Source organism: Stenella coeruleoalba (assembly GCF_951394435.1).
Source record: "Stenella coeruleoalba genome assembly, chromosome: 1".
NCBI classification, from domain to species: domain Eukaryota; kingdom Metazoa; phylum Chordata; class Mammalia; order Artiodactyla; family Delphinidae; genus Stenella; species Stenella coeruleoalba.
Genome location: NC_137169.1, coordinates 102411257 through 102438994, shown reverse-complemented (window position 1 = coordinate 102438994; position 27738 = coordinate 102411257). Strand labels below are relative to the sequence as shown.

At 49.9% G+C, this 27738-nt stretch overlaps 1 protein-coding gene across 4 annotated transcripts in view; it reads left to right on the top strand.

Moving 5' to 3' along the window:
- Window positions 1-1963: 1963 nt before the first annotated feature.
- The window catches only part of IGSF3 (immunoglobulin superfamily member 3), a 99403-nt gene continuing 73628 nt past the window's right edge, over window positions 1964-27738 (top strand). For 3 of the 4 annotated variants that reach the window (XM_079921479.1, XM_079921481.1, XM_079921483.1), the window contains exons 1-2: window positions 1964-2094; window positions 2729-3396. In XM_079921479.1, coding sequence (XP_079777605.1) covers window positions 3354-3396 — 43 coding nt within the window. In that variant the 5' untranslated portion in view covers window positions 1964-2094; window positions 2729-3353. Of the gene's footprint in view, window positions 2095-2490; window positions 2603-2728; window positions 3397-27738 lie in introns of those variants that run through there. The other variant, XM_079921480.1, reaches the window with a different exon arrangement.

Genomic DNA, 27738 nt, shown 5'->3' with positions numbered 1-27738 from the left:
TGTAATTATTGTATGCAGATCACAATGTCAAGAGCTGTTTGGGGTAAATGATAATTAAAGGGCAGATCCTGCCCACAAGAAATTTATAGCCAAGAGAGAGGGGTGAGGGCAAATAAGACCGCTTAGTTATTTTTGCATCCCCATAGCATGACATTCATTGCCCTGCACCCTGGTGAGGGGAGGGGGTAATTAACATTTTTTTTTTTTCTGGGTATCAGTGAATTATCAGACTATTTCTTCACTAAATACTGTCACCATCACACTGTCCAATGGGGTGGAAAATACCTTACAAAGCCGTAGCACCTTTCTGACTTCTGAACTCCGCTCTACCCTTACCCCCCACCCCAATTACATGGACATCTTCATTTGCATGCCTCCTGAGCATCTCAAGCTCAATACATCCAACCTGATCCTATGTACTGTGATCTCAGTTGCTGAGGTTGCACTGTGTTCCATGCCTCACCCTCAACCTGGCACTCCACAGAGCCTAGCTCCTGACCTGCTCATTCCTCTCCCTCCCTGTTGCTACTTCTGTGGTCCTGGTCACCATCATCTCTCGTCTGCAGATGTCGAGCCTCCTGTAGAACTCCCCTCCCATCCATCCTCCACACCTAGGCCAGAGTGGGCTTTCTAGAATGTACTTCTGATAACAATACTGCCTTACTCAAAATCTGCAGGGGCTTTGCTATGGCTCTGGGCTAAAGTCCACACCCCTTAACACATCATACAAAGCCCTTCAGGTTCTGACACCTGGTTTCTTCTCTGCTCGTTTCTTGCCACTTCTTTCTTACAGACTAATTTGGGCCCAACAGAGATCTCTGATCCCCTACCTGGGCCACTCTCTCTCTCCGCTCCGGGCCTTCAAGGATACTGATTCCAGGGCCTGTGAGTCCTCCCCTTCCTCCTCTCTCTCCCCCTGGTGCCTCGTTCTGCTCTTCTGGATTCTACCTAGTTTTCATTTCCTCTGAGAAGCCTTCCCGGCACCTGGCCTGATCTGATCAAACCCCCCTCCTCCTCATGCCCTGACCCCGCAACACAGGGTCAGAGGCCTTGCATGTGCTTCCTCAACACTGTTCTTTTCCTGCCATACCTGTTTTATGGTTTCCTTACTAGACTGCAAGCTCCAGGAGGGCAGGACTGTCCTATTCTACCTTGGTTACCTCGGGTCTGTGCTTACTCAGTACATGCGTGTGTTAGACAAGTATTGAATGAATGAAAATGCACTTGCTTGGATACGAGTGTTCCTCATAAAATAATTATAGCTTGCATTTACTGAGTGCTTAAGATGTAGCAGGCACCATCCTAAGTGTTTTACAAGTGCGCCATGGACATCTTATATATCCCTGTTAAGCATAGGCCATTTCCTCATATAACAGGTGGGTAAACTGAGGCACAGGGCTATTGAGTAACTCGACCAAGGTCTGCAGCAGGGAAGTGGAAGAGCCGGGGTTAGAAGCCAGACTGTTTCCAGAGTCCAATTCAGTCTCAACGTCTAGGAAATTCTGTTTTAGAGTGAAGTGCAATGTGGGGTTCTACTATATGAACAGATTCAAGGCTCCTGCAGAGGGCTTTGTTTTTGTTTCCCAGAGAGGGGACGCGCTCTCGGTCCGCCCTCTTCCAGGCTCAGGGGTCCTTTGCTGGGCTTTGGGAAGGGCCTGTGCATCCAGCCCGCGGCCGGCTAGTCTGCGTGTGAGCCCCCTGATTAACTTTCGGCGCTGCCCGGCCCCCACGCCAGCTGCGCCCAGGTCCTCGGTTGGCCCTTGCTACCCGCAGGTGCGGGCGGGGCTCCACCAGCCGCACCCTGAGCCCCCGCCCGGCCCCCAGCTCGGCCGCTCGGCCGCCCGGCCCCCGGGGTTGGGGGGAAGGGGCGGGCCCGGGGGCGGTGCCTCTAGCCGAGGCCACCGCCCTCGCCCCGCGCTCGGCTGGCCCGGGTGCAACGGGCCGGGTGGAGGGGGCGGGGACTGGGGAGGGGCCGGAGCGCGGCCGCCGGTGCCGCTGCCGGAGCAGAGAGAGGAGGTGGCGCGTCCCTAGAGGCGTGCGCCGGGACAGACGGACCGACGGACCGACGCGCGAAGGGAGAGGGCCGGCGGCGAGGTCGGTATCCGGCGACCGCGCGCGCGGCGCGGGGAGGGCGGCACCGAGGGGAGCCGGAGCCCGGGGGGAGGGCGGTGGGAGGGGCGGCGGTGGGCCCGGCTGCGGCTCCGCTCGGGGGGTCGGCCTGAGACCCCTCCCCTGGCAGCGAAAGCGGAGCCCGGGGCTCCCTTCTCCCTCCTTCTCTTTTCTTTCCAATCAGCGAAAAATAAACACCCGGAGAGGTAAAACAATAGCGGGGCCACCTGGGACGCGGCGCGCGCACAGCTCCCACGTTGGGGCGAGGGCCGGGGGTGGAACGGGGAGTGGCGGCCCCACCTCGGAGCCTCTTCCCGATTTGCCCCCGCGGAGGGTGGGGCTACCCGCGGCGCCGGGGCTCGGTGGGAGGCGGAAGGAATTCCCAGGAGTGAAGCATTTGGTGAAAGTATTGCAGGAACAATCGGGCTTCCCACAATTGCTCGGCTCTGTGCGGGGAAACTGAAGTGGAGGCTAAGGTGGCGACTTGGCCAAGGTCAGACTGCAAAGGTTGACCGTCCTGGTCCAGGACCAGGTGCCCGGACCAGCTTGGCGCTCTGCCCCTCTCGCTTTTGCGGCGGCCGTGCTTGCCTTTGATAAATCTCTGTTGTGTTTGTTTTAGAGAGCTGCTGGCATTGTGGGACCGCTTCAGGGCTGCCGAAAGAACGCCAACTTGCTTCGTGTGTTGCGGGCAGGTCTGGGGCAGGTGGTAGCCCCGTGATCCACCATCATGCGTGGAGACGGACTTTTTGATGAAGAAACCCAGAGCAGTCGATGCCGACCAGGGCGATTTGGCTGTCAAAGGTTTTGACAAAACCTGCCCCGTTCCCTTTGGGGAATCCGAATGAGGGAGATTACAGACACCTTCACTGCGAAGCCAAGGACATTTCTGTATAATCAGTGGATGAAAGGATTTTCTCAGACTCTTTCTTTCCTTTTCCTTGAGGATTAATCCACCGCAATCTACAATTACAGTGGAAACCACAAGGCACAGGATGTGGCACGAGCCTCCAGCGCCGTCCGAATTGTTTTGGACCCTTCCTTTAGCCTAGGGGAGTTTAACACTTGCCACCCGCCGCCCCTCCCCCACTCCCTCCTGCTGAGCTCTTTAACCTGTTCTCATTCCCTGAGTTAAGTTCTCTTTCCAAAACTGTCTTCTGGAGCTCTAAGTGGATTGCCAGAAATGAGAGATTAAGTGCTGGGAGAAGAGGAAGCGCCCTGTGTTGTGTCTCCTCTCAGCTGCCGACATGAAGTGCTTTCTCCCAGTGCTGAGCTGTCTGGCTGTGCTGGGTAAGTGGCTGCTGCCTATCAGCGCGATCGATGTGAAAGTTTCACCTGCTCTTGGTTCCTGTAATTCCTTGTGGTTCTTTGCCATCAACACTCGGCTTTGGGGGACCCCGGGAGGCAGCGTTGTGTGTCACAGGTTGGAATAGAGCCCCATTTCTGACCCAGGAGGAAAGGTGGCCCATCGTTTGTTGTCTTTAAGAAGGGACATTTGCTGTCCTTCAGTGTCTGTCCCGGGCCCCGCCGTGGGGTCCCCCATCTATGTCGACGCTTTAGGGACTCCGTGTGGATCGTGGATTGGTTTCTTGTCTTTTATAAACATGGTGCTTCAGCGTCTTCATGTCTGTGTCAGTCCACATCAATTCCTAATCCGATCCGAAGTGGCAGCGTTATTCCCACTCTCAGGAAAGTTGGTTTGATGATAACGATGGTGTTTTTTTTTGTTGTTTTTTGGTTTTTTTGAGGGGGAAGTAAGCATGGGTGGAATAGGGGTTGAAGGGATGCTTTGCCCTACCTAAGTGATCAGTAGACTAAAAATGTTTGAGGGTCTAGTCATATGTCCCCTCACCAAAGAAGCTCAGATTGTAGTTCTGGGGGGAAGAGAGACTGGAGGAGTGGTGCCTGGTAGGGGCTGTGCTAGGATTGGGTTTTGTGACCCACAGAAGGTTAGGATGGTTAGATCGGGATGGAGAAACTGGGGCCTGAGAGGTGAACCCTTGACACCTCTCTTAAGATTCCCTCCCATTGAAGAGTCCCCCCTTTGCCCGACATTCTCCCATTCAACAGTGCTTTCCATGCCACTGAATGCTGTCTTACTCTTAAGTGTGGTATCTCAGGACACATCTTGGGTCTAGGATAAGCTCCCTGCCCGGGATCTGATGCATCCTCTCCCTCCATTGCCTTAGACCTCGCACATGAGCACACCCCACTGCCCTCTGGGTTCAGCTCAGTCCCCTGCATTCAGAAGAGGTTATCACTGCTGCTTGTGGTGTTTGCATCTCCACATCTAGGTGTCTTGCATTTATGGGACTTACTTGTGATCTAGTGGCAGTGGAGATTGCTTTCATGTGTTGTCTACACCCTTGCAAGAAGAGTTCACAGAAGAGTGGAAAAGGAGTGGACTTTGCGGTGGAGAACCTGAGTTCAGATCTCAGTCTGACTATGATTGACGTCTGAATCACAGTAAAATGGGGTGTACCGCCAAGGGCTGTCTTGACAGTTAAAGGCTATAAGGTGTCCTGAAGGTCTTGACTGCTTTGAAAAATGTCAGGAACACGTAAGTATGAGCCATCAGTGGTTCTCAAACTTGGGAGCATGTTAGAATCACTGGGGGAGCTTTAAAAAAATCCCCATGTCCAGGCAGCGGCCCCAGACCAATTAAACCAGGTTCTCTGGGAAGGTGACCCAGGCATGAGTCTTAGCTCTCGTAGACAATTCCAGTGTGGAGCTGAGTTGGAGAACCGGTGTGTGAGTTCATCACTGCCAGCTCTGCCCTCCCCTCCTCAGCGCTCACAGGGACACCCAGTCTGGTGGCAAGTTTTGTCAGTCTTCTGCTCAGGTGTGGGTCAGGATACAGTGTCTCTGTGTCTCCTGTATGCTCAGGCAGAGTCAAGAAGACAGGTAGCTCTCCATTCGCCAGTCCTAAGTACTGTATTGGTATTTGTCATTCACTTAGTGTGTGGGTTTAAATCAGTAATTAGCGATTCATGTGGATACAAGAGGACCAAGAGGCGAGCCCTCCGGGAGGCTTGGGCAAGGGGTTGATGGTGTGGCTAAGGCGGGAAAGAGAGCTGAGTGGAAGGGTGGGGCCCAGGGCAGGAGAAGGAATCACCAATGGGCAAACAAGGCAATGTGACATTTGTGCCTTTTGTTTCTCCTGGCTGCTCCAGAAATGTAAGGCTGCTGGCTGGTTCCCCTTCTGTTCACCCTCTGGGCCACCCTGGAGTGGAGCCCTGGCACTGGGCGCTAGTATCTTTCCTCCACTCCCAGCCTCAAGTATAAACAGGTGCCACGGAGGAAAATGAGTGTCAAGGTGGTGTCAGAGGGGAACGGCGGCCGAAGAGCACACCTGGGTGAGAGTGGGGAGGTTTAGAACTCTGGACATGCCTGGGTTTTTGATCCCCACTGGTGAAATCTCACCCTTTCTTACCACTCGATGGCTGGCAGCATGGCAGGGAGGGGGCCTCGCTACTACTTTGTTAACCTTGGAGACTAGAAGGTCTTTGTGGAGGGAGCAGAACCCAGGTTGGGGTCTTATTTCTTGCTTGTGATCTGGTGTGATCGGATTCACGTGTCAGCATTCTGGCTGTGTAATGAAAATGAATGTGTAATATGAATTGAAAATAGCAGAGACTCTCAAGGTTTTGTGTCCGGGTGGGTCACACGCTTGGAATAAAATTTTGTATGTAAAAAGTAGGACCAGTTTAAGTGCTCTGCAAAGTGAGACTGATACAGGTGCTGCCAGCCTCCAGAAGTGGCAATTTGAGAAAACCCTGTGACAGTATGTGAGGGGCGTACAGGGTAGATCTGAGATGCTTGTGACTCCCTCGACATCATCAGACCCGTGCTTTCCGCTCCCTTCCGTTACCGATGTCTAGGACTTGGATCAGGTTCCTCCTTTTCTGCCTGCTTGGGTACCGATTCCTGCCCTCTCGACCACCGTGTCTTGTTTCGTCCTGTTGCAGCTCTGGGTGCCCCACCCAACTAGGCAACCATCGGCTGCCATGGCCACCCTTATTCCAGTTCGAAAGCCGTCTTAAGCATGGGCTTGGTTGAGCCAAGAGGATAGTAGAGTCTCCGCTACTGAGAATGGGTGGAGCCGGAGGGGCAGAAGATGAGTAAAGAACAGGGGCTGGTGTGGACGTGGCTTGAGTGTGAAAGAGGGAATGAGGAGAGAAGGGGGTGGTTGTGTCTGTGCCTAGGCCCGGGGCAGGGAGCAGCCTGTGTGAGTGACAGGGACATGGGAAGGTGACAGCACTGTGGGGGAGACAATAGCATTTGTGTCTGCAAGAGCAGGAAGGGAATAATCAGGGAAGTTGAATATAAGCTTTAGGCACATAAGACAGATTTCGATTTTGCGTAACCATGAGGAGTTAGGCCTTCCAGACCAGTGCTGATGTGGCAAACAAGATGAAATAGCTTTGAAAGTGTTAGCAATGAAAAACGTAAGTGATGGGGACATCCCTGGCTCAACACAGAGAACTTGTAGGTGTCAGATGGTCATCTGTGTTCTTCTCCAGTGGGAGAGAAATTCGTTCGTAGAGTTTGAAAAGCCTCTTGTTTGAATAGGTTGGGACTGAGGAAGCGATCACGACCTTCCCAGTTAGTTAGGGAAGGCTTCTTAGGGGAGAGGCCAGAGGGTGCTTCCAAAAGAGATTGAAAGAGACTTTGATGTTCTGGGGGGAGTGAGCTCAGAGGCAGGACTGGGTGATCAAAGGCAGAGGAGAAGGAGGAGGAAGTGGAGAGCAGCGAGGTGGCCTGGGGTAGTCGGGGGAAGGGATTGGAAGGAAGAGGATGAAGATCGTGATTTACGGATGAACAAACACCACTGTCCCCACAGTTGTCCCAGAGGCAATGCCCTTCCCTTTTCTGGGGACCATTTGACAAGGGTGCCAGAGAAGGGAATTCTTGTCAGGACTAGGCTTGCTAAGATGCCTTTCAACTGTGTGAATCATTGAGCCACCCCTGGGCACCCAGGGCTGTGTTAAGATGTCCCAATCCCCTCCATTTGTCATTGCAGCAAGAGAATAACAGTACTACCACCTCTCCTAACTTTAGCCCTTACTGTGAAGCAAGTCCTATCTCATTAAATCCTCAAACAGTCTTGCCAGCTAGACACCTTATATTATCATTCATTCGTAGATGGGGATATTGAGGTCCAGGGAGGTTAAGGAACTTGCCTGAAATGGTTTGAAATGGTGCTCTACAGGGGTGGGGATCCAGGTCCTTTCTGTCTTGTTCCAAGTGCATGCCTCTATTCCCAAGGTCATCTCATGGTCCAAGATGGCTGTGCTAGTCCCAACCATTACGAAGGAGGAAAAGGGTTGGTGAAGGGCATGCCCTGTGCACACATTGCTTCTGCTTATATCCCCATTGGTTAGAACTTGATCACATGACCATACTTTGCTGCAACGGAGGCTGGGAAATGTCATCCTTAATTCTAAGTATCCAGCCAAAACTGGGGCTCTATTATTGTAGGGGAAGGAGAGGACAGAATTTTGGAGGGGACAGCTCTTGGTCTCTGGCACAGTTACAAAGCTAGGAAGTGGCAGAACAGGGTTTTGAAATCAGGACCATTTGGTTCAAATCCTGTGTTCTTGCATCTAACAAGATGCCCCTCTGAGTATGAGGCCCCGCCCCGGGCCTCCAGGAAGCCTTTTTGGGAAGGCGTGAGCTAGATGAACCAACACTTGTTACCTGGGAAGCAACGCAAATCAGCATACAATTGAATGCTCAATATTGTGGTTTTAACAGTGGTACTGTAGTGTTTATAGAATGCTTATGTGCCAGTCACAGCCAAACACTTTATAGAGCATGATCTTCCGTATAAAGTGCTTAGGGACCATCTCTGTGCAGTTCATTACTGTAGCCCCAGAACTCAGCCTTGTGCCTGGCACGAAGTAGGTATTCAGTTAAATTTTTGATGAATGAATGGTTTCACAAGGTAGGTGTCGTTTCTATATTGACTCCCTCGATCAAGATGAGGAAATTCAAGGCTCAGGGAGTTCAAATCATTGTGCTCAAAGGGAAAGAGCTAGAAATTGGCAGGGCCTGGGTTTGAATCCAGGTTGTCTGGCTATAGAGCTCATGCTTTTACTCCACTGACCAGGGGTTCTTAACCTTTTTTGTGCCGTGGGTCCTTCTGGCAGCCTGGTGAAGCCTATGGACCCCTTCTTAGGATAACATTCTCAAATGCATAAATAAAAACTTAGGATAACAGAGAAAATCAATTATATTGAAATGCTGCCATGAAAATATTTAAAATTATGATACAGCAATGTGCTTCTTTAAGAACACATTAATAACAAGATCTACCAGCAGATCTAACAAGTACGTAATTTTGCTGTAGTGAAGGGTGAAAATGATATTTTGAGGTATCTGCATCCACTGTGATGTGATATGAAAGTAGCTATGATTTGTATTGTGACAGTCACAGGTCCTGGAAACATTACCATGATGCTTGCCTACATTCACAATTAAGGAACAGTTAACTTAGAGGTTCGTGAAAATGAAGATGTAATTTTTTTTCCCGTTCAAGTTCACATACCTCCTGAAGTCTGTGCATGGACTCCCGGGAAGTTCAAGGTAAAGTTCAATGTGGTCACTGGTTGTTGTTTCCCATAGGTCACTGGGAAAGACCTATGCGTGAGGACTTGGGCTGGGCTTTCAGAAATGGGCAGTCTTTGGATGGGGAGGGCATTCTCTTCCCATGAGAGTCCTGCCAATGCAGAGGAGTCAGCAGTCATAGTGGTGGCAGAGTGGCCCTTTAGGGATTGGAGAAATGACTGTCAGTAGTTTCAGGGACCAGTTCATGTGGGATGTTGCCGGACACAGAGAATTAGTTCAGATTGTAATGAGTTTGGGATTTGGGCTTAGACTGGGTCTGCCTTGAGCCCAGGCAGACCACTTCCACTGAGCCCCAGCCTGGGAACTGGATGAAGTGGCTCCACTTCCTGGCCTCCCATGGTCCCTGGCCTTGTGCATCCTGAATTATGGCTCCTTGATTAGTATTTGCAGGTTCCTTTGGGAGTTCCTCATTCACCGTGATTGGGCACCTGTTTCTTTGCTGCTTTGATGTGAGCACAGCTATTCCTTGTAAAGGGTTGGATTTTAATTTAAGGAAATTTAGGACACCTGTGTGTGAATGACCCTATTTTTCAAAGAAATGAATGGTTGCATGAAAACCAAGCTTATATTTGTAGAAAATCACATGTTGCCAAATTCCCTCATCGAGACCCTTTTATTAAGTGACTAATTGTGGGCCACAGTGGCAGGCACTTAACAAAGACCATGACAATGGGCCTCCCTTAACTAGAATCCCATCCCAGATAAGTGGGATTTTGTTTTTACTTTTTTTTTTTTTTTTTTTTGGCGGCACGCGGTCCTCCAACTGTTGTGGCCTCTCCCGTTGCGGAGCACAGTCTCCGGACGCGCAGGCCCAGCGGCTACGGCCCACGGGCCCAGCCGCCCCGCGGCACGTGGGATCCTCCCGGACCGGGGCACGAGCCCGCACCCCCTGCATCGGCAGGCGGACTCCCAACCACTACGCCACCAGGGAAGCCCTTGTTTTTACTTTTGAGCTCCACTTTCAGGAAGGTGAAAATCACAAGATGTAGTAGCAAGGATTGATTCTAGAAATTGGCTTCCAGGCCACCATCAGCCCAGTCTCTACATCTTCTGCATCTGTAATTACAGTAGCAGGAGAGAATCATGAGCCTGGGGGCACTGCAAGATTCTGAATCAAAGATTAAATTATATTAACTCTACTCAGGCTGGGAAGTGGTCAGATGTATCTTAAAAAGCTTTATAATAGGTTTTATGATCATGAGAGTTGAAACAAAGGTTCTGCCTAACCCTCTATTAACCCTCTATGAAATTCACCCGAATACCCTATTTCCCTTCATCCAGGTGATGCAGGCTTTGCTGGAACACAACCATGTCCCTCCCCTCTAGGAGATGATAATCTAAAGCCTGGGGTAAAAAAGGGGTAAATCACTTTGCAGGTGGACAAGGGGACAGTGATATACCATGTGTTCTCCAAGGACAGTTGTCCTGTTGGGGAAGGAGAGGCGAGGCAAGTTTGGTCTTGCTTTCAGCTTAGCAGGAGGAGTGAAGGGAATGCTCTGTCCAGGAGAGGGATGCGACTGGAGTAGCTCTCGAGTGGTCAGTCTGGAAGGGCTTTCTGGATGGGCGGGAATTTTAGGCATTTATTTAAGTAATAGGAGAGTGAGGTCCTGGCAGAATTGTGGGGTGGAGGACACCGGGGCACAAGGGGCTGTTTTGAGAAGACTTCTGAAGGGGTGGAGAAGCCCGAGTGTCAGTGGGCCTGGGCCCTTAGAGGTGCTGGTGGGAAGAACTGGAACAGTCGGTTGGTGTGAGGTCTAGGTATTTGGATCAGAGACAGATGGCAGACACCAGAGAGCTGTAGGTGGGTGTCCTAGAGGACCAGCGGGAGAAGTGGCGGGGAGGGCAGGGGGCATTACTGGAGGTGGGGGGTCCAGAGTGGAAGTGAAGGGGACCTGTTTCTGTACCGAAGGAAGAGCTTTTGTGTGTCCATCAAAACATCATCAGAGCAAAGACATTCTAGCAAAACTGTGAACTCAAAGAGACTGGTGTCCAGTCTTCTCGTGGGACCTCTTCCCATCAACTGACAGGTCCCCAGACCTTCCCTTTATTAAAACAGAGGGAAGAAATCTGATACCAGCTATGCGTACTTTCCCATTATGATTCTTTCTTTTTTTATATAAATTTATTTATTTTATTTATTTATTTTTGGCTGCGTTGGGTCTTTGTTGTGGCACGTGGGCTTTTCGTTGTGGTGGCTTCTCTTGTTGCGGAGCTCGGGCTCTAGGTGCGCGGGCTTCAGTAGCTGTGGCTCGCGGGCTCTAGAGCACAGGCTCAGTAGTTGTGGCGCACGGGCTTAGTTGCTCTGCGGCATGTGGGATCCTCCTGGACCAGGGCTCGAACCCGCGTCCCCTGCTTTGGCAGGCGGACTCTTAACCACTGCGCCATGAGGGAAGTCCCTCATTATGATTCTTTGATATAGTGGAGTATGTTCAGAATTGCCTTAAGTTGGTGTTATTTTCATGTATTTGTTTCTGCTTTTGCTTGTAACACCCATTTTCCGCTACTCTGGGGTACGGTCTGCTCCTTTTCCATGGCAGCCTCTGCAAACACCTTCTCTGCTCTCAGCTGGGCACTGGCTCCTGCTTGTGTTATGCTGGTAACCGAGCCATGTCATGAGATGGGCTGCCTACCTCCTTCTCAGGGACCCCCTTTATTAACTCTCCTTCCCCCAAGAGCCCCATAAATTTGAAATCTTCTGTCTCCCAGCCAGGCAGCATTGATTAAGTAGTATTAATCTGTTTTTTCTATGTGATAATCAGTGTGACCCCTCACATTTGATACAGTAGTCCAGTTTTAAAGCAAAATTAGTTTGGTGCTCGGGGTTGCCAGTGACCAAAGGAGACATAGCCTGGACCCATTAGGTACCTTAGCCCTGTGTCCGCAGCTTAGGGAAAGTGGTATCATGGTGAGGTGTTTTTGAAACCTGTAAGGTGGCCAGCTTCCTCACCCCAAGTGTTACTTTGAGAGCCCTAAGGGGCTTGCGTAACTCACTTAGGGGTTTTTGCCCATCAACTGGTTGCATCGGCAACCTTGATTTGACCGTTGCTAGGAAGGGCTTTTAGGAGGAGCAGGAACTGGAGACCTGTGTGTGAGTAACCATGGCTGCTTCAGGGCAAACCCCACCTTCCCTGTCCTGGCCAGTTACCACTTCCCCACCCCACATACCCACCCTTTCTAAAGACTTCCAGAGAATGAAATTTCACAACCTCTTAGATGTAGCACCCCCATCAGGAAGGAAATCTCGATTTTCACTGAAGATTTGGCATAATTTAAAACAAATAAAGTGCTTCAGGGTAGAATGTTACATAACAGAAAGGTGATGAGCTGTAAGTTGCAGTTTCACAAGATAGCTTATTTTTGCTTGCTCTATTTCTTTGACTTCTAATTTTTTGGACAGAGTGACATGTGAATATAGTTCTGTTGTAAAAATCCAAACAGTATCGACAGAAAGTAAAAAGTGAAAGTTCCCCTCTCTGCCCTGAGCCCCTTGTTGAGTCTGAAATATATTTTTTTACAGTTTGATACACTATGTTCTCTCAGGCTTTTTTTCTATAATTTCTAGTCATATACTCGCACAAATATAGATTTTTTTTTGACATAAATGGACTCATACAGAACATATTATTCAACAACTTGATTTTAAAGGGGTGATTTATTCCACTGTTTTTTTCAGTCTCAGTTTTATGGCCATATAAGAACTGATTTGGTTATTTTATAGCTAGAAGAAGCTGTAATTGGTGAAATCGTTGGGGAGTAGTGAGCCTTATTCAATAGCTATATAACAGAATAATTTTGTCTTGCTGTATCAAGAGCAAGAGTCATAATAAAAACACTACCCTTAAGTTTTAATGTACTTAAGAGAAATAATTGACTTGTTTATTCTGAATATGTTCTCTAGAAACACATACATTTAACAAATTAAGCACACACATATTTTATTGACCGTCTTTGTTATAATCTTGAATTAAAATAAAGCCCATTCAAAACTTGTTAAGAGGACAGTCGTAAATACTGGATTTTGTATCCAATTCAATCAACTGTTCTTATTTGTTCATAGACTAGGAAAAAAATGAGAAGTTTTCCTGCGTTTTCAACTCCCACATGATTCTTCCATTTAGAGTGAGCTGGACTGGAGTAACCTTTAAGGTTGCTGGCTACCAGACCTTCAAGGCCTTAACCCAAAGGAAGAGAACTTTTTTTCTTTAACCCTGCAGGAGCAACTATTGCTGTAAAAAGATGATCATTTCAAAGTGTTGGGTTACTTCTCAGGTTCACTGGTGTGACTTTCTTTAAAACCCTGGGGGAAAAAGCAGGTTTCCTGGATGGTTCACCTTTAGACCTGATTTTTAAAAGAGTCGCTATTTTGGAGGGGTGGTTGTCGGGTTCACATATCACAGCCAAGCCTTCTTAAACATCAGGGTTTGACCTGGCTACCACCCATCCAGAGACCACTAGAATCTCCTTACAGTACTTTCCTGAAAAGACTTCCATCTCTTCCTTCGACAAATATTTGAGTGCCTGTTACAAGCAGTCATCGTTCTGTTATCTCAAATACCAAGAACCGAAAGCTAAAATCATAATGAACATTTTAAGTAGTCACCTGATAGGTATTTTTAATCTTCAATAAATAGAAAGATTAATTAAAGACACTCTGACGTAAGGGAACTCTTTTCCTAAGGTAAGTCTTTTTACTGACTATTTCTTACATCTTTTCTTCCTGTTTTGTTCTCAGCTCTTCATTAGCAGCCATGAATTACACATGCCCTGGGCAGGCCTGGTGAAGGGCCTATAGGAGTAGGAGAAGGGTACCAGTGATGGTGGGAGACGTGCTTATTAACTGCTGGGGATGTTGTATTGGAATTGGGAATTGCATACTTAGCTCTGAACTTCTAGGAAGTCAGAACAAAGGAGACCTAGAATAGTCACATACTTTGCCATCAGATAGGAGACAGCGTCCACAGCCAGCTTTCTGCTGAGGACCCTGGTGTTAGGGGTATGGTGGTGTTAAGGCTGATCACCCTTACGTGGTACTTGGCCTCCCTTAACTCCTGTCCGGAGCCCAAGGCTCTCACCACGGTTGTTTTCCGGAAGCTGCTGGGTTAGCTCAGCCGGGTGGCACGGGACACACTGACGGACTCTTCCAGATCTGCACCTTCCTGGGGGCCTTCCCTCGACATGGGGTTAACCTTAAGAAGCCCTGATCTGCGCTTCTCTCCCTCGTCCCTGGTATTTCTCCCCTCTCGCCCACGTACTCTAAGTCTGCAGGTCCCAGGCAGGTTGTAAGCTGTGCCCGGTGGCGATGGCTTGAGCCCCGGAGCAGGCAGGGCTGCTCCCAGGAGCCTGTGCGCAGGGCCAGCCTTCTCCCCACGAGCAGCTCTCCTCAGAGACCTTTCTGGTTTTCCGCAGTGCTTTTGTTCTGCGGTGGTTTTGTGTTGGTCTGGAGATGGATGGTCCGTTGGGGGGGTTCTGCTTCGCAGATGGACACATCTGTTGGTTTATTAGAGGAGGGACTGTGCGGATAAGTTTGTTCTTGGCTCATCCCCAAGCTAGACAACCCTCCCTGACGCTGTTCAGAGATGATTTGCTGAGCAGTATCTTAAGGTCTTCTGATGTTTCAGTACAGTAAGGTAGCTTGCTGGAGAGTTTGGCAATCTGTCTACTGGTATTGCATTACAAAAAAGCAAGATTGCATTCGGAGCACCGGCCCAGGTCTTTCTCCTTCCCTGTGTCAGGATGGGGGATGACTTTTAGCTGGGTGTCCCCGCACCCCTCGGCTGGGAGAAGCAGCACGCGTAGTAGCCCCTTTCTCTCTCACACTCCGAGTCCAGGTCCATCCACTCCACCCCCCACGCCCAAGGGTGGATTTCTAAGAAGGTTGAAAGTAGGTGAAAATGAATGTGGCTCTAGACTTGAATTTATTTTAGAAGACTCTTTGCAGATCTCATTATGCATAATCCCCTTATTTAAAAGGGGAATTATTCTGGAGGTGATGAAAAGACTGATGGCCTGGGTGGGGAGAGAGTGGGAGGAGGCCTGGAAAACTCTCCCAGCAGAAGAGAGAAATTCTGGGTACGTCGTCTTTGTTTTAATTAAAACGTTACGCAACACAAACATTGCCTTCCCGCTCTTACCCCACCACAGAAGAGCTGTAATTTCCCATATTTGGAATCTAGGAAGAGCCAGGCCACGCTTGAGGACAAGGCCAGATTCAATCTATGCTTTGGGGGAAAGTAAGTGTGAGAGCCGGAAGGGCGGAGGCATTTCTGGCGAATCTATGGTTAATGTATGTGCTTCCTTGTCATAATTTATTCAGCAGCCCCTGATGTCCTGGGGCTGGTGCTATGCCCATCAGTAATCTGACTCTTGTTTTCTTCTGCATATTTTCCCTTTTTCAAATGTATAGGCATTCAGGCTTTAATCAAGTAGGCTTTTTCTCTGTCATCTGCAACGGGGAATGACTGAAGTCAGGTGGAGGATTTTAAGTAACTAATCACTTAAGACATTCAGAGCATAATCTCCCCTAGCCCCTGATCATGCCTGCATCCCAGAGATTGGCAGGGTTCCGCAAAGGAGGCAGGACAGGGACTTTGGCGTCCTTCGGAGAGACCGGGTGTCCTCCTTGCTGGCGACAGAGTTTTGTCTGCCTTTGGCATGGGGACAGGGCCTGCTGATCATTTGCTATGTCAAGAGAGTTTAAGACGTTCCATGAATGTGACCAGTGTTTTACCAAATCTCTGTGCTGGTACAGCGAGCAGTGACGGGCCAGACACGCATGAAGATACTATCCAGGCTCATTGATGTCTCTGCAGTGTGTCAAGGGCTGGCTCTCACGGAGATGCCGCAAAATAGATAGGAGGCCTGCCGGTTAGTGGTGTTCACCGATGTTTTTCATGAAATTACGTCAGGTCAATCAAAAGATCAGGGGTGCGGGGCCTAAAGTTTTCACGTGCTTTGCTTGGAATTTGAATGTGACTTCATCTAGGTGTCACGTATTAGGCTGAATTGGATTACAGCTGCTCTCCAAATTGTCATTTCTTTATTTTTTTTCCCACCTGTTCTCTGATGTTAGCTCTGGTTCTCGCTGCCCGAAGTGTCCTGCAAAAGAATTTGGTGAATATTACTCGAAGGGCAGCCTTTGATGCTTCGTCTTAATAGGATCGTAAAATCCCTAACAACGTAGACTAACGAGGAAGATTAGTTTGAATTAGAAAAATGTCCGAGTTACCAGATATTTCTCCAGAACTTCACTGGTAGTACTTTTAAGTAAATACTGGAACTCAGACTAGGCTAATAGAGCACCTGCTGAAGATCCTCGGGGCATCCTGCTTTAGGAGAGAAATAAGAAGGATTTGCAATTAACCTACCAATTGTTCATGTAAATGGCGTTTCTGAAATACGAGGCTGTGCTTAAAAACAGTTTGTTCTATTAAGTATTTTAAATAATCCCCGTGAAACCCCATGTACTTATGCTGCCGGCAATATCTGTGTGGTACACGGAGCTGTCTTTCGAGGACCTAATTCAGCCTTATCAGCAATGTTAGAAATTCCAAGTTGGTGAAGGCCCTGACACTTACGTCCCGGAATTAGTTAGATCACTTTGCCGGATGCTTCCACAGCACCTGCACTTGTCTACCGTAACATGAATTAATAAGTTTAACAGATATCCAGTGCATTCTGCTACGTGTTTGGCTGTGTGTTATATAGAGGAGACAGAGCCATCCTTGTGGATTATAGGCGTGCAAAGAAGTCAGGCAGTAAACACATAACTACGCATATAATTAATTATAATAGTGCAGCTAAACTGTGTATTCCTTTCTTTTCTTCTTTTAAAAACAGATGACTTTTTTTTTTAACATCTTTATTGGGGTATAATTGCTTTACAGTCGTGTGTTAGTTTCTGCTTTATAACAAAGTGAATCAGCTATACGTATACTTATGTTCCCATATCTCTTCCCTCTTGCGTCTCCCTCCCTCCCACCCGAGATGACTTTTTAGTTCATGGTTTAATGCACTAGACTGTAAGTTCCATCAGGACAGGGAGTATGGCTGTGTAGTTGGTCATGGTGTCCCAAGCCAGTTGCCTGGCACAGAGTAAATATTAGGTTGAACTGTGTGACGTTGCCATGTTCGTAGGTCAAAAACGGTCGAGTGTCGGCAGTGTCATACAGTTCAACCTAATATTGCTCCGTCACTGTGTATCGCATGTTGCATACGTGTCATGAGTTCTGAGAGTGGCTGCATTCAACGCAGTTTTCTTTAGCCCCTGAAATCCCAGCTCTACAGTATTTGAAAAGGAGCTCCAAAACTTCCAATAGGTAAAAACTCATGGACCTGTGATGTAGACGTAGGGCATCTGTGAGACTTCAGAGCCTCGTGTTCAGTATATTTTCTATACAGTTCTTTGTGCATTTTCCACTCAAGGGTGGAGGCATGTGCCTTTGGGGTCTGGACTGCTGTCCGTAGCCCAAAGAATCTGGGAGAATGTGCTGGAAAGCTGAGCTGGGAGGCAAGGATAGGAACAGGGTGGCCTGAAGAGGAACGAGGGTGCAGAGACCTGTGACCCCGGCTGAAGGAGTCGTCCCTGGCCCTGAGTGAAGGGAGGACTTGTTTTCAGAGCCCAGACCTCCTGTGCTAAGGTATTCTTGGTCCACAGACTTATGGTGCCCATGATGTGCCCAGAGAGCAGCTAGGCACTGGCAGGCCTCATTGGGAACCTCCTTTGTGCCTGACAGGCTGTGGGCTGGATGTAGACCCCTGGCCCAGTGGAGGCAAGGGTTGAAATGAGGAGAAGGCCCAGCTGGGCCCTGCTGGGAGAGGCCCAGCCCTCTGGCCTGGGGCCCGCTCCCTGGATGTGGAACTGGGAGTCAGGCCAGTCAGGCCCAGCCTAGGGTTTGGACCGGAGCTTCCCCACCTCCTCTGCGAAGTCCTTGTTTGCATCTGTTTGGATTTCATGGCCCTCTTTCCACTTTCTATGCACAAATGTCCAATTGTGCCACTCTATTATAATGCTCACTGTTTTCTCACACCCACAGGATAATTCCTCGTTTGGCTGAATTCCACCGATATTTGTTGAGCGTCCATATGTGCCAGTGCAGGACGGGTGTGGCCAGGGAGGGAAGACGCAAGGATGCATGACGCCGGGCCCTGCCTGTGGCAGACACTGTTGGTTACCTACACAACAGCCATTTGTTTTCTCTTCTTGTTGGCAGAGCTCTGGTTTCCTTTGAATGTCATGCCTCCCTCCCCACCTCCCTGCCAACTACTCAAGGAAAGGTAACTCTGCTTTAAGCTCTATGGTAAAAGCTGGTGGATCCAAGCCAGTCATGGACGCCCATAGTCTAGATACGGGCGTGTGACATCGTTTTGGCCAGTGAGATATGAGAAGTCCTCTGGGGAGGTCGGGGAGTGGATTCTGGGAAAGACATTTTCTCTCTTAAAAGGAAACACAGAAGGGACAGCTCCATGCACTAGATTCTTGGAAAAGAGGCAGCCATTTCGTCACCACGAGGAAAAGCAAATCTGTTGAGGCCATCCGAGGGGAAAAGATGGGAAGAACCAGGGTCCTTGATGATAGAGGCGCTGAAGACTGAGCAGGCCGACCTTGCACTTTCTGTCATCACTGTTTCAGCCGAAGGAATTGTAGGCAGTTAGGGTAAGGAGTCCCCGGAGGAAAAGAACCAGGCATGGCTTTCTTGACATAAGAGAAGCCATTTTGGGCCTAAGTTACTTTGGGATCTGAGCCTGGCCACAGTGCTTGCCCTCGAACAGACCTCAGTAGTTAATAATCTTAAGGGAACAAAAGAATGCAAGAACTGTTATCAGGCAAGAGATAGTAAGTATATAACAAAGATAATAGATCAGTTATAAAGACTCCCACTTCTTTTTCAATAGTGAAGATTAGCCTGAAGCACTCAACCACCAGATCAACTGGAGCCTAAGGGATGATGATGTTGACCTTTTCTGACCCTCGTGACTTCAGTCAACTGAAGCTTAGACTCTCAACCACCCAAGCCCCTCCATGAATATCATGTACCCTGAGCTTAAAACTATCCTAATTTTGTTGTTCGGGGTGACACTGCTTTGGGAAAGACCCCCGTGTTCTCCTTAACTTGCTTCAAGTAATAAATCCTTCCTTCTCCTGAGTGTTGGCTTGGTTGTGTCTTTCTTGGTTGAACACCCACCAAGAGGCAAACCCAGTCTTTCGGGTGAGAGAATTGCCGTTTTCCACTACGTACAGTTGAAGGCAGCCTACATCAGCCACTCCCTCAAAGGAGCCGGAAATAGGATTTACACTTGTAAAACAGTACAATGTAGATTCTCATGAGAAGGCACGCTAGGCAGAGACAGCGCTTAGCCCTGTGGTAAACCAGAAGAGAAAGAGGTTAAGTATGTTAGTGGGAAGGACTCAGGCGAGGAGGTCGTATTTGGAGTGGATCATGAGGTAGGATGAGGATTTGCACAAGAAGAGTAGGAGGGTGGCGTGAACAGACCTGTGGAGATGGGAGTGGACATGGCTGTGGCAGAGAACAGGGAGGTTACGTCCTGCCTAATTCCACAGGCAGATTCTAGAGCGCTGCAAATTGCAGGCTTAGAAGGTGACCCTTGATTTACACAGTGGGGAGGACTGTGGGCCCCTGAGCAGGGGAGAAACTAAGAAAGTGGACCTTGGAAGGGAGGATTAGGCAGCCGCGTACCAGGTCGATGGCAAGGGAAGAAAATAAAAGCCGAGTGACCAGTTTAAGCTCCTGGAATAATTCAGTTGTTGGTGGTGAGATTTGAGTTGGAAGTAGTAGGAAATGGGGGAAAATATCAAAGGAAAACTGTAAAGGAAAGTAACTGTTGAAAGAAGGGAGGATTGAATGAAGAGATGATTGAATCTTGCGTCTAGAAGATGACTGTAGGAGTTTGAGTGTGATGGCTTGACATAAAATGGAAATTTGGAAGAGGGGACCGAATTTAGGAAGATGCTGTCTGTTTTTGCCACTGGGTTTTGAGGTAATGATGGAAGCTCTAAGTGATGAGACCTTGAATTCATTTGAAAATAGGGGCTTTACCTTGGGAATGAGAGGTCTTAGGACTTAGACGATGTGGCAGAGACAACAGCTCACCAGATGTGCACGCACCCCTCCAAATTTGTGCCGATTTTTTGACACTGTGTGACTAATGTGAGCCAGTGAAACGGGTGAGGAAGTGACAGGTGTCATCTCCTGGCCGAGGCAGCCAAGAGCCTGTGTTCCTTCATTTTGTCCTCCCCTGCCACAGCATCCTTGGGGCCGAGGGCCAGGGGCCGGGGGTGTGGCCACAGAGGGAGGAGTGCCGTCCTTCCAGAATCAGACTTGGATTGCTCCACCTTTAGCTGCGGATCCTTGGGGAAGCCAGGTCTGGAGCTGTAACAGGGTGGCGCCGCTGACGGCTGTTTGTGGTCCAGGTGATAGATAAGTGGTCTTCAGGTTACACTTTTCCATCTGCTTCTGACTTGATTTGCTCAGAGATCTGTGTTCTGACTTGATTTACTTCTGACCTGATTTGCTCAGAGATCCGGGAGCTAGAGCTTGCTGGCTGGTGTTTATTCTCTCTCTGGGGCTCTGAGTATTTTTGGAGGGTGAGTTTACTGCCACCCCCAAGGCCCTTTAGCTTAGGGGGATCCTTGTCCCTGAGCCGTGTCAGCAAGATGGCTGCTCTCTCCCATCGGTCACCAGAATGTCAGTGGCTTGCAGAGGGGAATGTTTTGGTGACTGGTATCCACTGGTGACCAGCTTGAGCATCTCAACCATCCAGCTATAGGTGGAGCTTCAGGAAAAAGTTCCAGGCCTCTAGACTAGACGAAGAATGAGGTACGAAGCCCGTCTTTTTCGCCTTTCCTAGCCTGAAAAGATTCCGAATGTGCCTTTTCTTAAAGGCTCGGGAGCGCAGATCTCGGCCCTTGAAGCACGGGCGCGCTTTGTTCAGTGCCGGGTGCATTTGGCCCGCCTGACTCAAGTCCTTTTCCGAAGGGCAGGGGCCCCGACGCAGTGCTGCGAGGCATTTGGCATCTGGTTTTCGTCAGGCAACGAGTAAAAGTGCAGATGCTGAATCTGATCTTGCTTTAAACAAAGCAGAGTTAGACACAAAGGAAGGGCCTTTGTGCGGCGCCTCTCCTGCTCCGATGTAATCTCTGCTGTGTCCTGTTTCTCCTCTAACTGAGAACTTTGACTCTGCAAATAAATACTCGGAGGAAAACCCTTCAGACTTGGGGACGGCCGGCATGGGCCACCGGGGCTCTTCTTTATGATTTGAAAATTTAAAGACAGGGACAGACTGTTTCTCTTTTTCCTGTTTCTCGTGGAGGGTTGGTGTTTTTATTTTCCCCCCACTTTCAGCAAAATAGGGCTGTCATATATATTTGTCGATGCTGTCCTGTTCATGGGCTCGTTTTACCCACCACTCTCCCTGCTTCCTCTGACAGGCGCAGAAGGGCCAAGTCTAGTCCCAAGAGGAGCTGTCTGTCTGTCAGCCTGGCCTTTCCTTTGTCCATCCAGTCATCCATCCATCCGTCCACCCGACCACCACTCGATAAGCATTGGTTATTCAGCCAGCGGTGTGATTTGGAGCAAGTTACTTAACTCTTCTAAGCGCCCATTTCCTTATCCGAACATAGCAGGAGCCATTCATTTGGGTTATCGTGAGACTTGAATGGAACCGTCGGGGAGAGTCTTAATGTGGGAGGTGCTGCGTAAGTGGTAGTTGTCACCATTGTTGTTCAGGACCAGGGTGCCACCCTAGTCAGCTGACGGCCTCAGGTTGGCCTTAGTTAGATAACGTGGTCATTTGGAGGTTGGATTTAGGCCACAGTACATACTGCTGAGCCATTAAGACACCACCTTTGGACCACATTGTCACCTCCCTCGGGATATCTTGCTGTTCTTGTTTCAGTCTTGGCGAGGCCATTGTGGGTGAAATCTCTGAGCCTTTGAGCAAATGGCCCCTGGGCGTTCCCCAGCTTTGGTGTTCTCTCATGCTGACAGCATCGGGTGGCTCTGAGGGGTCCTCCCCCCATGGTCTGGGTGGTGCTGCCTGGGTCTCCCCTGCCCTGCCCTGCAGCAGTCACCTCTTTTGCCACCTGCCACACCTCCGCCTCTGATGTCCCCCAATGTGTCAACCATTGTTCCCCCTTCTCCATCTCCTCCAGCACCTGTTCCTGTCAACACTGCTGTCTCTTGCCTGTTCTTCAAGGTTTCCTTCGTTTTGCGTTCTCTCCCAGTGCTTCAGGGAGCAGTGTTGACATCCTCTGTGTACCGTACTGGGCTTTACTCCAGAGAACCTGCCCTGGCCCTGTGAGTGTCAAGCAAAAAGGATGTAATTAGACCGTCCTGGAGAAAGGGAGTGGTTTATCACTGGGTGGCGGGGAGGGTTTGCGGAGATAGCAGCCTTACCTGACTGGGTGTCACCTGAAACACTGGCATGTAACAGGCAAGAAGGCTCTACCCGGCTTTCCTGAAGGACGCGCAGTCTTGTTCCCAGTTTCCTTTGTTGCCCAGCTTAGCTGTCTGCAGCTAATGCCCTCTCTGCATTTCACCCCTGACAGCTCACTTGATTCTGCCTCGGGCAACTTTAGTTTCCTGTGGGTTCTCTTCTGGGGCCGCTTTCTGCCTCATTCCAGCTCCATTCAGAGAACTGAGGAAATGCTTGCCTTCGTTATTTTTAAAATTTATTTCTTTTTAAAATTTTATTTAATTACTGGCTATGTTGTGTCTTTGTTGCCGCACGTGGGCTTTCTCTAGTTGCGGCGAGCAGGGGCTACTCTTCATTGCAGTGCGCAGGCTTCTCATTGCGGTGGCTTCTCGCTGCGGAGCACGGGCTCTAGGCGCGCGGGCTTCAGCAGTTGTGGTGCGAGGGCTCAGTAGTTGTGGCTCACGGACTCTAGAGCGCGGGCTCAGTAGTTGTGGCGCACGGGCTTAGTTGCTCCGCAGCACGTGGGATCTTCCCGGACCAGGGCTCAAACCCATGTCCCCTGCATTGGCAGGAGGGTTCTTAACCACTGCGCCTCCAGGGGCAGTCCCTCGCCTTCGTTATTCATGAGCCCAAACTAACCGTGTCTTGGCCGGAACATGTTTTGTGTTAAGAGGAACTTTCAGAGTAAAATTAGACGTAGTAAAGAACTGGCACCATGAATTTCCAAGCCTTTTAAAGTTCCTAGAAGTCCTTTGGATCCATTCTCTCTTTTTGACCCCACCCCCACCCAGCCCCCAAGTCCCCCCGCTTCCTCCTAAAGATACCGACGATGGCATTTAACCAGAAGCCAGGGAAAGGAATGCTGCGTCCTGGCGCCTGTGGGAAGTGACGGGGAGTGGCTGGAGCTCGTGTTCCGTGTCAGAGCCCAAGGGTTCAAACGGGTGGGGATGAACCGCAATGTGTCATAAAGGAGACTTTGTCCTGCCCCAGCTTGGCTCTGTGTTTAAGCTGACGACTTTATAGGGAGATGATGCAGTTGTGGGAAAGCACTTCTGTGACCCCTCGTTAAAGGAGAGGAAATGAGAGACCTGGAGGCCACAGCCAGGCCGGCCTTGAGCAAAATGGTCAAGCGCGGGGCTGTCCCACCCACCTCTGTGCTGTCCCCAGCCTCAGCCCCTTCCCCAGCAGCCGCCTCCACGAGCTCCCCGACCCGCTCCGCCCCCCCAGGCTGCGGCCTTTCTCCTTCACCCTCTGCAGTGTTTCAGTTCCTCACCGGGTCCTCCGGCTCATCCCCGGCCCCGGCTGGTTGAAGGCTGTGGGTCAGTGGAGTCGCTCACTTACACTGGGGAGGGCGGGTGGGCAGAGGCTGACACTCATGGACCCCCACTGGGTGCCAGGTCTGTACATTCGCTCACATCCTCCGACTTCATTCTTGTCGTTTCGAGCCAGGGGACCGTGAGGCAGCCCCGTACAGATGGCATAGTTGGGGCCCGGCAAGGTTATGTGATTTCTCCAAGTCACAGCCAGCACGGGCCGCTTCTTTGAGCTCCAGTTAAGGAAAAGGAACCTAGTATTGTTTTAATGTGCTTTATTGTGGTATAATGTACATACAACAAAATTCACCAATTTTAAGTGTACAATTCGTTGAGTGTTGACAAGTGTAAACAGTCATGGAAACCACCATCACAGACAAATGTAGAATGCTCCCATCACCCCCAAAAGCTCCCTCCCCACATCTCCAGGTCCAGCAACCACTGACCTGATTTCTGTAACTGCAGTTCTGCCCTGTCCAGCGTGTGGTCCACATGGAATCCTACAGTACGAAGTCTTTTGAATCTGGTTTCTCTCGCTCATCAAAGTGCTTTCGACATTCATTCATGTGGTTGTATGGGTCTGGTTCATTCCTTTTGATTGCTGAGTAGTATTCCATCGCATGAATGTATCCCCGTTCGTTTCTCCACTCCCCAGCTGATGGACGTTCGGTCTGTTTCTAGTTTGGGGCTATTATGAATAAAGCTGCTCTTCTGTGTGTCAGTCTTTGTGTGGACGTAGGTTCTCATTTGTCTTGTGTAAACACCAGGAGTGGGGTTGCTGGGCCATATGGTGAGTGTGTTGAACTTTATAAGAAACTTCCAGATCGTTTCCCATGGTGAGGCGCATCTCACGTTCCCACCAGCAGAGAATGAAAGGGACCCGGTGCATTTGACTTCTAATCTCGGACCTTTCTGGTCAGACTGTAGTGTCACTCGCTGCTGTTTTAGTGGCGGATGGTTAACGAGTCCTGAGCCGGCCCTTCTAAGAGCGGGTGTCTGGAGAGGTTTCAGTGTTTGGAGCCAGTTGATACGGGGAAGGCCAGGCAGGGCAGCCTTCTCCTCTGACGGCCGTGTACTCCACGGACGTCCTCCTTTGCTGGCTTTCCCTTTGGCCGTCACCTCGGTTCGCAATTCACAGTCACCCGTGGATTTGCGCTGCTGTAACCGGGGCCCTCTTGCAGGGTGGACACCGGAACATTCTGCACATGCGTTGTTCCCTTCCCCAGCCATCGTGGCCCTGTGGGCTAGCTTCAGGCCAGAGCTGGAGTTGGAGACACCCTCTCCCCAGCGACGGCGGGAGCGGCAGCCACTGGGAGCCATGGGCAGGCTGCGCGCTGGAGGGCGTTTTGCTGGGGCCTGGGCAGCCGTTCGGCGGCCGCGGTTTCACGGGCGTCTCAGGGCTGGAGCTTGGTGAACAGGCACCCAGCGACGGCGGTGGCCTGGATTCTTCTCCTGTTTTGTGCCGAGGTTTTGACAGAGCCCGTAAATGGTAGCAGTGGATGCAGTTCGCCCTGGTGCGGCCTCTGGGGGAAATGGAGAGGAGGAGTTTGAGGACCTGTGGTTGGGTGTACTTTTTTCTTCACTTGTGGCAACATTTCCGGAGCGGTGTTCTTGGTAGGGGTCAGGATGGAAGGAAGCACAGGCCATCCTTTCTAAAGGAGTGGGAGTGCGCAGCTGTTTGTCCTGCGGCACGTGGACCGTGGAGGGGCCTCGCCACGTTGGGGCCACAGGTTTGGAGAGGTCAGAGACCGCTGGCAAACCCGCCCGTGGGGGCAGAACGAGCCCTGCCCTCGGAGTGGGACGCCCTGGCTGCTGCCCTTGCCTTGACTCCTACTGACTTGATGACCTTGGGTGAGTCACTGACTCCCTGGCCCTTAGCTCCTCACTGAGGAGTAGGAACAACATCCCGGTGGCCCAGGGATTTGGATGCCAACCGCCCTGCCCACAGGGAATCCTCCTGAGTGCGTGAAGTCCCTTCCTGCAGCTATAACCTGGCCTCTGCTCCCCTCCCTTCCTCTCCCCCGGACCTGATTGCTGCCCAGCACCCCCCCAGGAGGACCAGGCATGGATGGGTGCCCCTGGGGCAGGCCGGCACCAGGTGACGTCTGCTGAGAACGGTCAGCCTCTGAGCACCCAGCCTGGAAACTTCCTGCTTGCTCCCTTAGACTGGCAGGAATAGATGCACAAAAGAGGACAGAGCTGCTGACGAGCGGCCCAGAGTCGAGGACACAAAGGACTGCAGGGGAGTGAGTCAAGGCCCCTGAAGGTCCTGCCACGAGTGTCCATCCAGATGAGATCTCAGTGGCCCAGGGGTGTGAACAGAACAATTGCCGGGATTCCAGCGCAAGGAGGATGCTTTAGAAGAGGGAGGCGCGGGACTTCCCTGGCGGTCCAGTGGTTAAGTCTCCGTGCTTCCACCGCAGGGGGTGTGGGTTCCATCCCCGGTTGGGGAACTAAGGACCCGCATGGTGCCATGGGAGGGACGAGAGCACTGATCTGGGAGTCTGGAGACCTGGCCTCTCTAAGTCCCTTTGTCAGGAACTGGTCGTGTGACCTTGGACAGGTTGACCTCAGCTCTGGAGTGCATTGCCTCTGCAGAGGAGCTGGCGCCACAAGCCCGGCCCCTTTCACTGTTCACACTGTGTTTTCCGGACCTGTGGGCTTTGTTACTGGCTGCTAAATGCCTGTGGTTAATGAATAATTGCTTCAGGGGCAGAGGTGGGCGAGTGACGACTATGAGTGAAGATGTGTGGGACACACGTGTGTGAGATGATTTTAGGCAACAGCATTCCGAGGAACTTGGAAACGACTTGCTAAGTGTTTTTTGCTGCAGGCTCGATGGCAGGTGGCCCTGGTGGCCCTGAGCTCCCAAGGCCCGCTGGAGCCGTAATTGATGTCGCTGCGGCCAAGCCTCTGCCCTGCACCTGCCGCTGCCACGCCCTGCCATTCAGTACACTTCAGACATCCTACGTCCCAGCTGAAAACCACTGGCTATAATTCTGGTTGAGGCTTTCCCTTTTCCACATTTTCTTAATCCAGTTGAGCTAATCTGCCTTTTCCTACCTATGTGACAGGAAATTTTTAGCTCCCTCTCAGGTCAAGTTTTGCTCTGTCTAGAATTCCACTGTGTTTCTTTGGGGTTTATCTTTTATATCCCAGGCATCCTGACCAACTCCATTGCTTGGACCCCTGCCCTGTAAGCGTGGGGACTCAGGTCCTACCTGCTTGGAGGCATCCAGAATTCTAATATGGTTCATGATGATTCCAGTTTCACTCAAAAGCCTACAGTATGACCTCTTATCCTTACTGAAGTCATTCCAGACTTAAAAGCCTAAGGACCATTTTTTTTCACTAAAAAGTTGTGTGTGTGTTTTTTTTTTTAATGATGTTAACAGGTAATTCATGCACATATTAAACAACAAACTTGGGAGTATGAAAACAAATGTTCTGTAATTCAAAATAAAATTTCATGGAACAAACACTTGAGTGATTTTGAATGGTGATCATTCTATCAATCCTAGTTTAAAATCTGATAACATTTTATTAGGTGCTGCAGTATTGTAAAGGGTCATCAGAAACACCAGTTTGAGAAATAATGTTCCTAACTCTTCTGACTTAAATCACAACACAATTTGAAAGCCCCCTCTTCCAGCTTCCTTTTGTCCTCTTCTACCTGCGGCTCCAGGCTCTGCCCTTTCTGAAGGTTGCCTTCCTTCCACTGTTACAGGGGCTCCTCTTTGTTGCGTTTTCTTTGCTCCAAGTGCAGCTGCTGCTTTTCCTTATTTTAATTTTGTATTGTGGAAAATTTCGAATATACACTAAAGTGGAGAATATAGGATAATGAACCCCCATGCACCTATCCCCCAGTTCTAACAATTATCAGCTCATGGCCAGTCTTGTTTTAGGTGTACCCTTGCTCACTTCCGTATCCTTTCTGTATTATTTTCCAGAAAATCCAAGGAAAACTTACTCTACTCCCATGTGTTGTTGAGAACTCTTGCCCACTAAGCTGCATTTATTAGTAATGTATTTTCTCATTTAAAAATGATTTTCAGAATAACAAGGAGATAACATTTCATCCCCATCAGATTGGTGACGCTGTAATAGTCGAACAATACCAGGAGATGATGAAGATACAAAAAGAATACTTAAACACTGACCTTGGGAATATAAAATTGGTGTACCAGTGTTGCAGAGTCATTTGGGCAATGTCTCCTGTGACCAAAGATACCCCAGACAAACATCTACAAGCGTATTT